At 40.3% G+C, this 10103-nt stretch overlaps 2 protein-coding genes across 2 annotated transcripts; both read left to right on the top strand.

Moving 5' to 3' along the window:
• The first annotated feature begins 174 nt into the window (after positions 1–174).
• On the top strand, positions 175–2881 carry LOC138191845 (retinol dehydrogenase 14-like). Its single transcript, XM_069138892.1, has 4 exons — positions 175–564; positions 900–1142; positions 1278–1580; positions 2375–2881. Exons 1-4 carry the CDS (start codon positions 444–446, stop codon positions 2632–2634), a joined length of 927 nt encoding a protein of 308 aa, XP_068994993.1. The 5' UTR covers positions 175–443; the 3' UTR covers positions 2635–2881.
• A 2303-nt stretch (positions 2882–5184) lies between these two features.
• On the top strand, positions 5185–7864 carry LOC138191935 (E3 ubiquitin-protein ligase TRIM39-like). The gene has a single exon (XM_069139034.1). The coding sequence runs from the start codon at positions 5324–5326 to the stop codon at positions 6749–6751; it is 1428 nt and encodes a 475-aa protein (XP_068995135.1). The 5' UTR covers positions 5185–5323; the 3' UTR covers positions 6752–7864.
• Positions 7865–10103: the final 2239 nt, after the last annotated feature.

The following is a 10103-nucleotide window of genomic DNA, read 5'->3' as shown; positions in this document are numbered from 1 at the left end:
CACCAACGAATAACATATATTATAGGCAACAGTGGAAATGTCACATCTCAAATTTAATTTTCAATTTATATGACCTTATCTTATTTTCCGGTTTCCGGTTTTAATTCGGTAGAAATAATTCTCCTCTCGCGAGACTTCAGCGGTATCTGAGCACTTGGCGCATGAGCACATCACTCGACTTCCCATCTCCCTGCTGCACGAGTCGAAATGAATTGGTCGGGATGGTCTTATCAACTTAATATATCTGCCTGATAACCGTCCTCGGTTGTGTCTAACTCGTGTTGCGTCGTCTCTGCTCCGCCACGTTTCCTCCGACAACAACCAGGAGGAATATAAAGGAACAACATGACGCTTTTCTTAGTCATCTAGTGGCAAGCTAACGAGCTAGCGTAGCCAGCAGCACAAGCAGCTGCTGACATTAAAGATATCCGTTTGGGAGGGAAATGTATTTTCTCTACACGATTATTGCATCCTTAGGTTTCTTTTTCATTTTGAAATGGATGAAAAAGAGGAGGTATTTCACCGAGCTGAGAAGGCTGGATGGCAAAACTGTTGTTATTACAGGTAAACACGCACGACTCAGTCCCCCGTTATCATCGTGGTGGACTTTACACACCAGTTTGGATTCAGTCAGATTTAACATGCTGAATGAATGAAACCTTTCTTGCCCACAAGGGGGATTTGTTTTGAGCAAAGGGCATCAAAATCTACAGCAAATGACACATAATGTGACAAAAAACATCAAATCAAACCCGCATTATTTCATGAATAGCATCATGTGGAAAATCCATGACTGCTGATTTCAAACAGTAATATTTCGGTCCTTCTTAAGTCATGAGACTTACATAAGCATTAAATGCACTCGTCTACTATTATTGTCTACTGTTTTTTTTTACCAGGTGGGAATTCTGGCATCGGCAAGGAGACAGCTGTTGCCTTGGCAATGAGAGGCGCCCGTGTCATCATCGCTTGCAGAGACCTGGACAAGGCTGAGAAGGCTGTGAGGGAGATCAAGTTCAAGAGTCACAGTCTTAACGTCGCCCACATGGTGCTGGATCTGGCCAACCTGCGCTCCGTGAGGGAATTCTCCAAGAACTTCCTCCAGATAGAGAAGAGGCTTGACGTCCTGATCAATAATGCAGGTGAGGGTGTCAAACACATTTACAGTAGGTCTCTCGATGCAGACGAGGAACTTAGTTTCTTCTAATCAGCTGACACTTCACAGAAGATATGTTTGGACTCTTTTTCCATCTTTCTTTCCGTCTGTCCTGCCTCAGGCATGCCCGGCGTCCTGGACTGGACGGACGACGGCTTCAGCATGTGTTTTGGCGTCAACCACCTGGGTCACTTCCTTCTAACCAATCTGCTCCTGCCTCGCCTGAGGGAATGCGCCCCCAGCCGGGTGGTGACCCTCACGTGCTCCAGCTACAAATACCAGAAACTGGACTTCCAGGACCTCAACTACAACCTGCTGCCTTTCTTCACCTACTGCCGCAGCAAGCTGGCCAACATCTACTTCAGTCAGGAACTGGCCCGCATCACCGAAGGGAAAGGAGTGACCTCTTATGCTGTGCACCCTGGTAAAAGCTGCTGTTTCCCACATGAATGTGAAAACTTAAGTTGAGATACCATATTATTGAAGGGCAATTCATGATAACATGAGTGTATGTGTGTGTGTGTTTGTGTTTATTGAACTAGATTTATTTCAATTTTCACATTGAATTGCAATGTTGATGTCCAAATATAAAAAAATGCATTTACTGTCACAAAAGGTGATGCTACATTCTCAGATGATTGTTACATGACTTTGTTGTTAGACTCTGATATAATTAGTTTAGTTTGGGTCACTTTCCTGTTCCAGCTTCTCCGGTGTGAAGATTTGCTGCTTTTCTCTGTTTTATATTATTGTAAATATAATATTTTGGGTCTCGGGCTTCTGGTCAAGCAAAGCAAGACATTCAAAGATTAAACCTTTCTGTTTGGTAAACTATAATTTATCATTTTCAAGTATGAAGAAAATAATCAGAAAATAATTGATGATAAAAAACCGTGAGCAGCCCTGCTTCTTGTTTCAAAAGAAGTTTTTTAACAGCTGTATCAATAAAGTTTACTTTTATTTCTAATAACAAATATTAGGGTTGGGCTATATAACAACAGATACAATGAAATACATGAAACCAATCTGTTATAATATTGTAATATTGGATTTACTGGCTTTTTATTTCACTGAACTAGTCAGCTGAATGTCTTAAAATACAGTAAATAACACAACAACATAAAATGAACCATATTTATATCAGAGATTTGAATCACCACTAGCATACAGTACATGTATTTTGACAGTCTGGTGTCTCTGCTTCATGTGTTCCTCCAGGTTTTGTCCAAAGCGGTTGGACGTGCCACTACTCGGTCCTGTTCCGGATGCTGGTGCAGGTGATCATGTGGATGTTTTTCGTGCCGTGTGAGATTGGAGCTCAGTCTGTCGTCTACTGCGCCGTGTCGGATGAAGCTGCCAAACACAGCGGCGGTTACTTCGTCGACTGCCGATCTGCCACGCTGCGTCCGTTTGCAAGAGACGCTGGTGTGGCAAAGAAACTGTGGGAGGCCAGTGAGAGACTCGTGAAACTGGCTTAACGGTGGAAGCCCAGAAAAACGGTTCTTGTTTCTGGTCATTTACAACCCTCTCCTCCACACCCGATCTTTTAATGTATATATATTTATGTTTATTTTTGTGATATTGTGTCATTCTTGAACATTTTTGATGTGTAAAATGCAGATTTAAATATATTGTAACTTGTGTATTTAACAGAAAACGCTTTTTCATCAACACAACTTGTGTATTATCATTTTTCAACGATGAATAAAAACGTATTTTATTGTGGGTGTTTCTTTTTGTTTTTGCTTTACAGGGTAAATATAATGTAATTTAATCAAAACTCAGGGTTGTATAACACAAAGTACACTGACATGGTGATTTCAGCCTCACGAGACAAAATTTATGTTGTTTAAAATGGTTAATTAGTCAAATTGTACCCTCTGCTGGTAGAACAATTAAATGCCAACTGGCTTCTCCACTTCAAATAAAAGTGAAAATGAACATGTATTCTTTACAACGCTGGACGGCGCCGATACGCCATCACAGGACCGAGGATCTTAAACTAAAAAACAAACTTTGACGGAATAAAATCTGGATTCTTAAGCAACAGGTATTTAGTGAGTCTTACCGGCAAAAGATAATTAAAATATCACAGGAAATGGCGGAGAAAATCTCTGGTTGAAAGTTTCCTGAGCTGCCATGTGTGTTCAGAGACTTTCAGAGATCCTGTGTCTCTGAGCTGCAGCCACAACTTCTGTTCAAGCTGCCTAAAGAAATTCTGGGAACAAGCTGGAAACAAAAAGAGGAGGACAGATCAAGTAGTTTATATGTAGGGCTGCACAGTTCTTTACTTTCATTCGTGATTTCAGCTTCTATAAATCCTCCAGTCATGATTTATCAGACACATTGGTGCCATTTTAGTGATAATTGTTCCGCCCTGATCAATAATGTGACTGGAAGCTGGTTCTTGTTCTACAGTGATAAACTGCTGTTGTCTCTGACTGGATCGTCTGTTTGATCCGACACTAAAGTCAACTTATTGTGCAGCTCCATTAGAAGCATCAGTCTGCCGTCCATCTGTGTTTTACTTTGTGTGACAGCGCCCCCTGCTGGAGATCATTCACTCTCTGAACTGCCTCTAATCAGCCTGTTGGACTCCAGTGCTGTTCCTCAAAGTGACATGCAGGCTCAGTGGAGCAGCCGTCACAACATACAGCCCCATAGAAAAACATGCAAAATCATCATCATCATCATTATCATCATCATCGACTTCCTCATGGTCATCCTCACTGCCACAGTCAGTCATATAATAATCCTTCTCATTATAATCCTCTTCATTATATAATCTGGAGACAACAATAGTTATATGCAGTTAAAAAGCTGAGAAAATAGAGAAAGGTGGAGTATACCAGCATTCAGTAGAAGATGAGAAGCCAAATAAAAAGGAAAACATAAATAACAAGTGTCCTGTTTAATGTCATGCAAAGAAAATGCTGCTAGTTAGTTGCCTTTGTGTAATATAGTAAGTGGTCAGAGGTGAAAGGTCAAGGTCACTCTGACCTCAGTTCTGTTCATGCTTACGAACATGTTATCTCAGGAGTACTTTCAGGGAATTTCTTCCAAATTGGCACATGTTCACTTGGACTCAAAGATAAAGTGATTCGAGTTTGGGGGTCAAATGTCAAAGAAACTGTAATCTCACATCTTCTAATTCTTGTAAATGTGATATTTCAGGAACACATTGAGGGAAGTTCTTCACTTTTTGCACAAACGATGACTTCAACTGATGAACAACAAGAGAATATTTTGTTGTTCAAACATCAAAGGTGAACGTCACTCTGACCTCACGTCTGTCCCATTATTTTGAACTCCATTAACACTTTGAGGGAACTTCTTCAGATTTGGCACAAATATTTACTTGGATGAGAAGATGAACTGATTACATTGCAGTGGTCAAAGGTCAACGTTACCTCATGTTCGTCCTCCTCAGTGAAAGCATTGCCACAACTGAGGAACAGAAGAGGAGGTTGTGAAGACATTTCACCTTCAGATACTGAATTAGTGACACTAATCTTTGGCGTCCACCTTGAAACTGCAGTGAATGTATAAATCTTCTGAGCTGTCAGGTTTAACATGTGTGACACATCCACATTTAAAAATGTGCACCTTATCGGCAGAAACATCGATATCTGAAGTATTGTTGTCTGTCGTGGCTGCAACGTTTTGTTCTTATAGGATCAGTTTTATTGGACAAATTCCTTCAAAGTCTTCACTAAATATGTCATAAATGTTTGTTTATCTGACCAACTGCTAAAAACACTGTTGCGAATGTGGATTATTGTTCAAACAGTCAACACAAGGTGTTGAAATAAAAAGGGCAAAAAAGAAGAAAGTGTCCCGTAGTGTGGGAGCCCTCTTGAAACTGATGTTGGGAGGGGAAGGAAAAACTCCATGAAGTTTATGGTGGAGTATTTCTTTAACAAGTGTAACACAGAAACAGCATCATCTAGTGGAGACACAGTGAAATGTCAGTTTAATTCTAATCAGCTCCTCCCGTAACACGAAGAAATGAAACTGAAAGATTCACTTTGTCGATCAGTGACGGTGTTACATTAAAAACTGGAGTCGGTACCGAAGAACACGAATAAGGTGGATCATAAATCAAAGGGACTGTATTTTGGTGAGTGTTGGAATTAAAATACATCTTAAATAAATAAATCAGAAGAAATGGCTGAGAGAGCTCTTTTAGAAAGTTTCCTGAGCTGCCATGTGTGTTCAGAGACTTTCAGAGATCCTGTGTCTCTGAGCTGCAGCCACAACTTCTGTTCAAGCTGCCTAAAGAAATTCTGGGAACAAGCTGGAAACAAAAACTGTCCAATTTGTAAAAGAACATCTTCAAACGATCCTGGAGTGAATTTATCACTGAAGGAACTGGCTGACTCCTTTGCTGAGAGACAGAGGACCAGTTCACCTGAGATGGTAAAAGAAAAGGAGAAAGAGAAGGAGGAGGTGCTGTGTGATAAACATCCAGAAGTCCCTTCTTGGTTCTGTGAGGACGAGCAGAGAGCTGTGTGTCCTGTCTGTGAGTTTTCTCTCCATCAGACTCACAAAGTGGTTCCTGTAGAACAAGCAGTCAGTGATCTGAAGGAGCAGCTGAAATCTGACTTAAAGTCTCTGCAGGACAAGAAGGACAAATACAAACAAGTGGAGGAAACATACAATGAAATGAGTGAACACTCCAAGAAGCAGCTGTTGTCCACAGAGAGGCAGATCAGAGCAGAGTTCAACAAGATCCACCAGTTCCTGAAAGAGGAAGAGGAGTCCAGACTGGCAGCTCTGAGGGAGGAAGAGGAGCAGAAGGGGAAGACTATCAGCAGAGAGATGAAGAGGATTCAGGAGCAGATCTCCTCTCTGTCAGACAGTATCTGTGCTGTTGAAGAAGACCTGCAGAAACACAACGTGCCGTTCCTCAGCAGTTATAAAGCCACTCAGACCAGAGCCAGAGCCCAGAGCTCACTGTCAGATCCACAGCTGGTCTCAGGAGCGCTGATAGATGTGGCCAAACACCTGGGCAACCTGTCCTTCAGAGTCTGGGAGAAGATGAAGGAGAAGGTCCACTTCAGTCCTGTCATTCTGGACCCAAACACTGCAAACCAATGGCTCCATCTGTCTGATGATCTGACCAGTGTGAGACATGGAGACACAAACCAGCAGCTTCCTGACAATCCAGAGAGAAACACTTATTATGCCATTGTTCTGGGCTCTGAGGGTTTCAGCTCAGGGAAACACAGCTGGGAGGTGGAGGTGGGAGACCATCCTGACTGGGTTATAGGGTTAGTTAAAGAGTCAGTTGACAGGAAGGGAGAAATAACTCCTTCACCAGAATATGGAGTCTGGTGTTTAGTGCATCGCAGTGGAGAATACACTGATGGTGTTGGTGAGACTGTCAGAGTGAAGAAGAGTCTCCAGAGGTTCAGAGTCCAGCTGGACTATGACATGGGGGAGGTGTCCTTCTACAACCCTGAAGACATGACTCACATCTACACTTACAGAGACACTTTCACTGGGAAACTCTTCCCATTATTCTATATTGGAAAAGCTGGTGATGCCAAAACTTCTGATATCAAAGTCTGTCAGAGTGATTCAGGGAAGTGATTTAGTTGTTTGTGTGGTGATGATTTGTTTGGGGGGAAGTTATCTTTGAATCTTAAACTTTTCTAGTTTGTTCTTTTTTACGTGAGAAAATGTAGAAATCCTTGTTAAAGAAGAAATATGACTTTAATTACATTCCTTTGTTGTTTTATGTTCTACAAAACATGAAATATCACTGAATAAGATGTTAAAACATAAATGTGGTTCTTTAATTCTCCAAGAATGAAGATCAAGTTTGAACAAAATGGTTTCTAACCAGGTTTTAATGTTAAACAATATGAGCACAGAAAAGTTTCATCTTACCTGGTTTTGTTTTTGACATTTAACATTTACTTTTGATCCTTTATTTTTTCCAAATTAGAATAAATCAGTTCATTACTTTACTTGTTTTAATAAAAGCTCATGTTTAATGTGCAGAACGGACCAAACAGTGGACGTTCATGTAATAACTCACCTGTTATGTGTTTAAAATGTGCATCAGTGCAGATTACTGTTGACTGTCTGATATATTTTATACATTCATTCATTTTTATTCAGACAAACTAAATCTCCTTCTTTATGTTTGTTTCTTGGACTGTTTGAAAAGTTTGTGGAAACTGTTTGATAATGTTCAACACAAATTATATTCCTGTTCAAGCTTCAGAACAACCTGAGAATTTATAAGAAAACTGCAGATTGTTTTGATTAAAGCTGCAACTAAAGACTATTTCTAATAAACCTGTTGATCATTTTAGTCCATAAATGACCATAAAATAATAAACATGTCAGATAAAGAAAGCGAAGGTTCACATTGGAGCAAATGTTCTTGATGAATGATGAACTTTTCCTTCAGTCTTTGTATTGAGTGTATTTTAGTGGCTGCAGTGAATACTTTATTTCATAGTTCCTGAACATTCAGCTGCTGTTTGTTCTGGTGTGTTTATGGAAACTTTCACTTCATATGTCAGATGTGAAACATCATCACATTCAGGATTTCCTCTTGTTAACTGTGGATTTCCTTGAAGCTGCATTCAGAACTTCAGTTCTTTACCTGATGAGTAAATATGATCAAACTGTCAGAAATGTGAGTTCATCTATGTTCTGGTTTATTTCTGTCAATAAAAAAGATCAAAACCACGCTGCAGTTTTACATCTTTAAACACAGAGACCTTGAAGTTTCTATTGAAACTGTCATTTTATTGATAACACCTTAACACATTGTCTTGAAGTTAGAGAAACACGTGTAGCATGTAAGAGAAGAGAGCAATAATCCCAAGAATCAGAGAACTAGAGGACTCGTATTATTATACAGACGAAACCCAAAGTGACAGAAAGAGACAACTGCAGAGAAATGATTGAATAAGGTTGGAGACAGAGGGAGGGGAAAAGAGGGAGAGACACCCTACGAAGAGAAGCCAACTCAGTGTTGTCAGTGCAACTCAGTCACTGGAGAAAGAAGATGGCAGAAGTTCAGAGTGAACACAGCGGCTCCAGTTGATCTCAGTGACGCTTCATCTGACTAAACAGCTGACAGGAAGGCAGCAGAGCTCTCACTGACCTCAAGAGATGAGAGGAGGACAGATCAAGTAGTTTATATGTAGGGCTGCACAGTTGTTTACTTTCATTCATGATTTCAGCTTCTATAAATCCTCCAGTCATGATTTATCAGACACATTGGTGCCATTTTAGTGATAATTGTGCCGCCCTGATCAATAATGTGACTGGAAGCTGGTTCTTGTTCTACAGTGATAAACTGCTGTTGTCTCTGACTGGATCGTCTGTTTGATCCGACACTAAAGTCAACTTATTGTGCAGCTCCATGAGAAGCATCAGTCTGCCGTCCATCTGTGTTTTACTTTGTGTGACAGCGCCCCCTGCTGGAGATCATTCACTCTCTGAACTGCCTCTAATCAGCCTGTTGGACTCCAGTGCTGTTCCTCAAAGTGACATGCAGGCTCAGTGGAGCAGCCGTCACTCTTGGTGCTGATGGTCAACGAGTGCTCCTCATATTCTCTCAGCTGTGTACAAAAGGCAGCTATTCTGCACTGACAACACAGAGCCCCATAAAAAAAGCATGCAAAATCATCATCATCATCATCACTGTCAACTTCCTCATGGTCATCCTCAGTGCCACAGTCAGTCATATAATAATCCTTTTCATTATAATCCTCTTCATTATATCTTGTCGACACAAAAATAGTTATATGCACCTAAAAAGCTGAGAAAATAGAGAAAGGTGGAGTATACCAGCATTCAGTAGAAAATGAGAAGCCAAATAAAAAGGAAAACACCAAAAAACAAGTGTCCTGTTTAATGTTATGTGAAGAAAATGCTGCTAGTTAGTTGCAGTTGTGTAATACTGTGAACTCCCTCATTTTAAATATGTGAATCTTATCATACAGATTTTCAAGGCTAAAAACACACTAAGAAGAACAGAAGAACAAACCTTTGTACTGTACATGCAGCTATTTCTTCTTTTGTTGGCGGGAGCATTGGGGTCATGTTTGGTTAGCACAATCAGGCATGAACGCCTTCAGGAAACCTTTGACCTTTTCACCTTAAAACAGTTTGAACTTGACATGAACATCATTACTGTATGAGACACGAGTACAAAACAATGTCTCAATGGTTCACCTTGAAAAAAAACCTTCCTTCAACAAAATCTTCACCAGCCTAAAAAGGGCGCTGAAGGTTTTGGAGGGATAGTCCACACAAAATACAATCCTGTATTATATAAAAGGTACAAGATGTCCCACTTAAAAATGGTAATGACCTCAGGGAAGAAAAAAAGGACACAATTAAACTGTGTCAAAGACAGCATCAAACTGAAGAAAACAATTCACACTATGTTGGTCGTTACGGAAAAACACATGCAAAATGCAAATTGGGTGAACTATCCTTTAAAAACAGTCATGTTTTACATGGAGCATTGTCCCTTTGAACAACTACAGACAGGACTTGCACAAGTGCACGAGTTGTAACATTGGGAAAACAAAAAAGAAAAGAAAAGCACAATAAAAAATATCCACTAAAATAAATAAATAAATATTCAAAATAAATAGAAACCTGAGGACTGTTCACCAAACCGACTGCCCGGTCTCTTAATATTTTGGTCTGACCAATGGGGGCGAGACAAATGTGAAGGCAGCCAATGGTGGACGAGCAAAGTACAACGGAGTCAAACCCCGACAAAACCAGTTTTCAATGCTGCAAGAGTTCATCCGGTCACTCCTGCTACTCCTGGCACAAGCACTTCATGTCTGATAACACTTTACTGTAACGCAACTCAAAGAGAATAATACAGAGCAAAACACATGAAAAACACGACACATGAAAAAACATGAAATCATCAGGAAAAACAAAGTCCTGGGCCGAA

Source organism: Embiotoca jacksoni, unplaced genomic scaffold (genome assembly GCF_022577435.1).
Source record: "Embiotoca jacksoni isolate LCO1_2020_lvr unplaced genomic scaffold, fEmbJac1.0.p SCAF_8, whole genome shotgun sequence".
In the NCBI taxonomy this organism is placed as follows: Eukaryota; Metazoa; Chordata; class Actinopteri; family Embiotocidae; genus Embiotoca; species Embiotoca jacksoni.
Note: the sequence above shows the minus strand (reverse complement) of the source record. Positions and strands in the feature narration are given on the sequence as shown.

Excerpts from the sequence above, each read along its gene's own strand:
- LOC138191845 (XM_069138892.1), top strand. The coding sequence starts at position 444 with ATGTATTTTCTCTACACGATTATTGCATCCTTAGGTTTCTTTTTCATT. Across the intron at positions 565-899 it reads CAAAACTGTTGTTATTACAG|GTGGGAATTCTGGCATCGGC; the intron begins GTAAACACGCAC and ends TTTTTTTACCAG. Across the intron at positions 1,143-1,277 it reads CGTCCTGATCAATAATGCAG|GCATGCCCGGCGTCCTGGAC; the intron begins GTGAGGGTGTCA and ends GTCCTGCCTCAG.
- LOC138191935 (XM_069139034.1), top strand. The coding sequence starts at position 5,324 with ATGGCTGAGAGAGCTCTTTTAGAAAGTTTCCTGAGCTGCCATGTGTGT.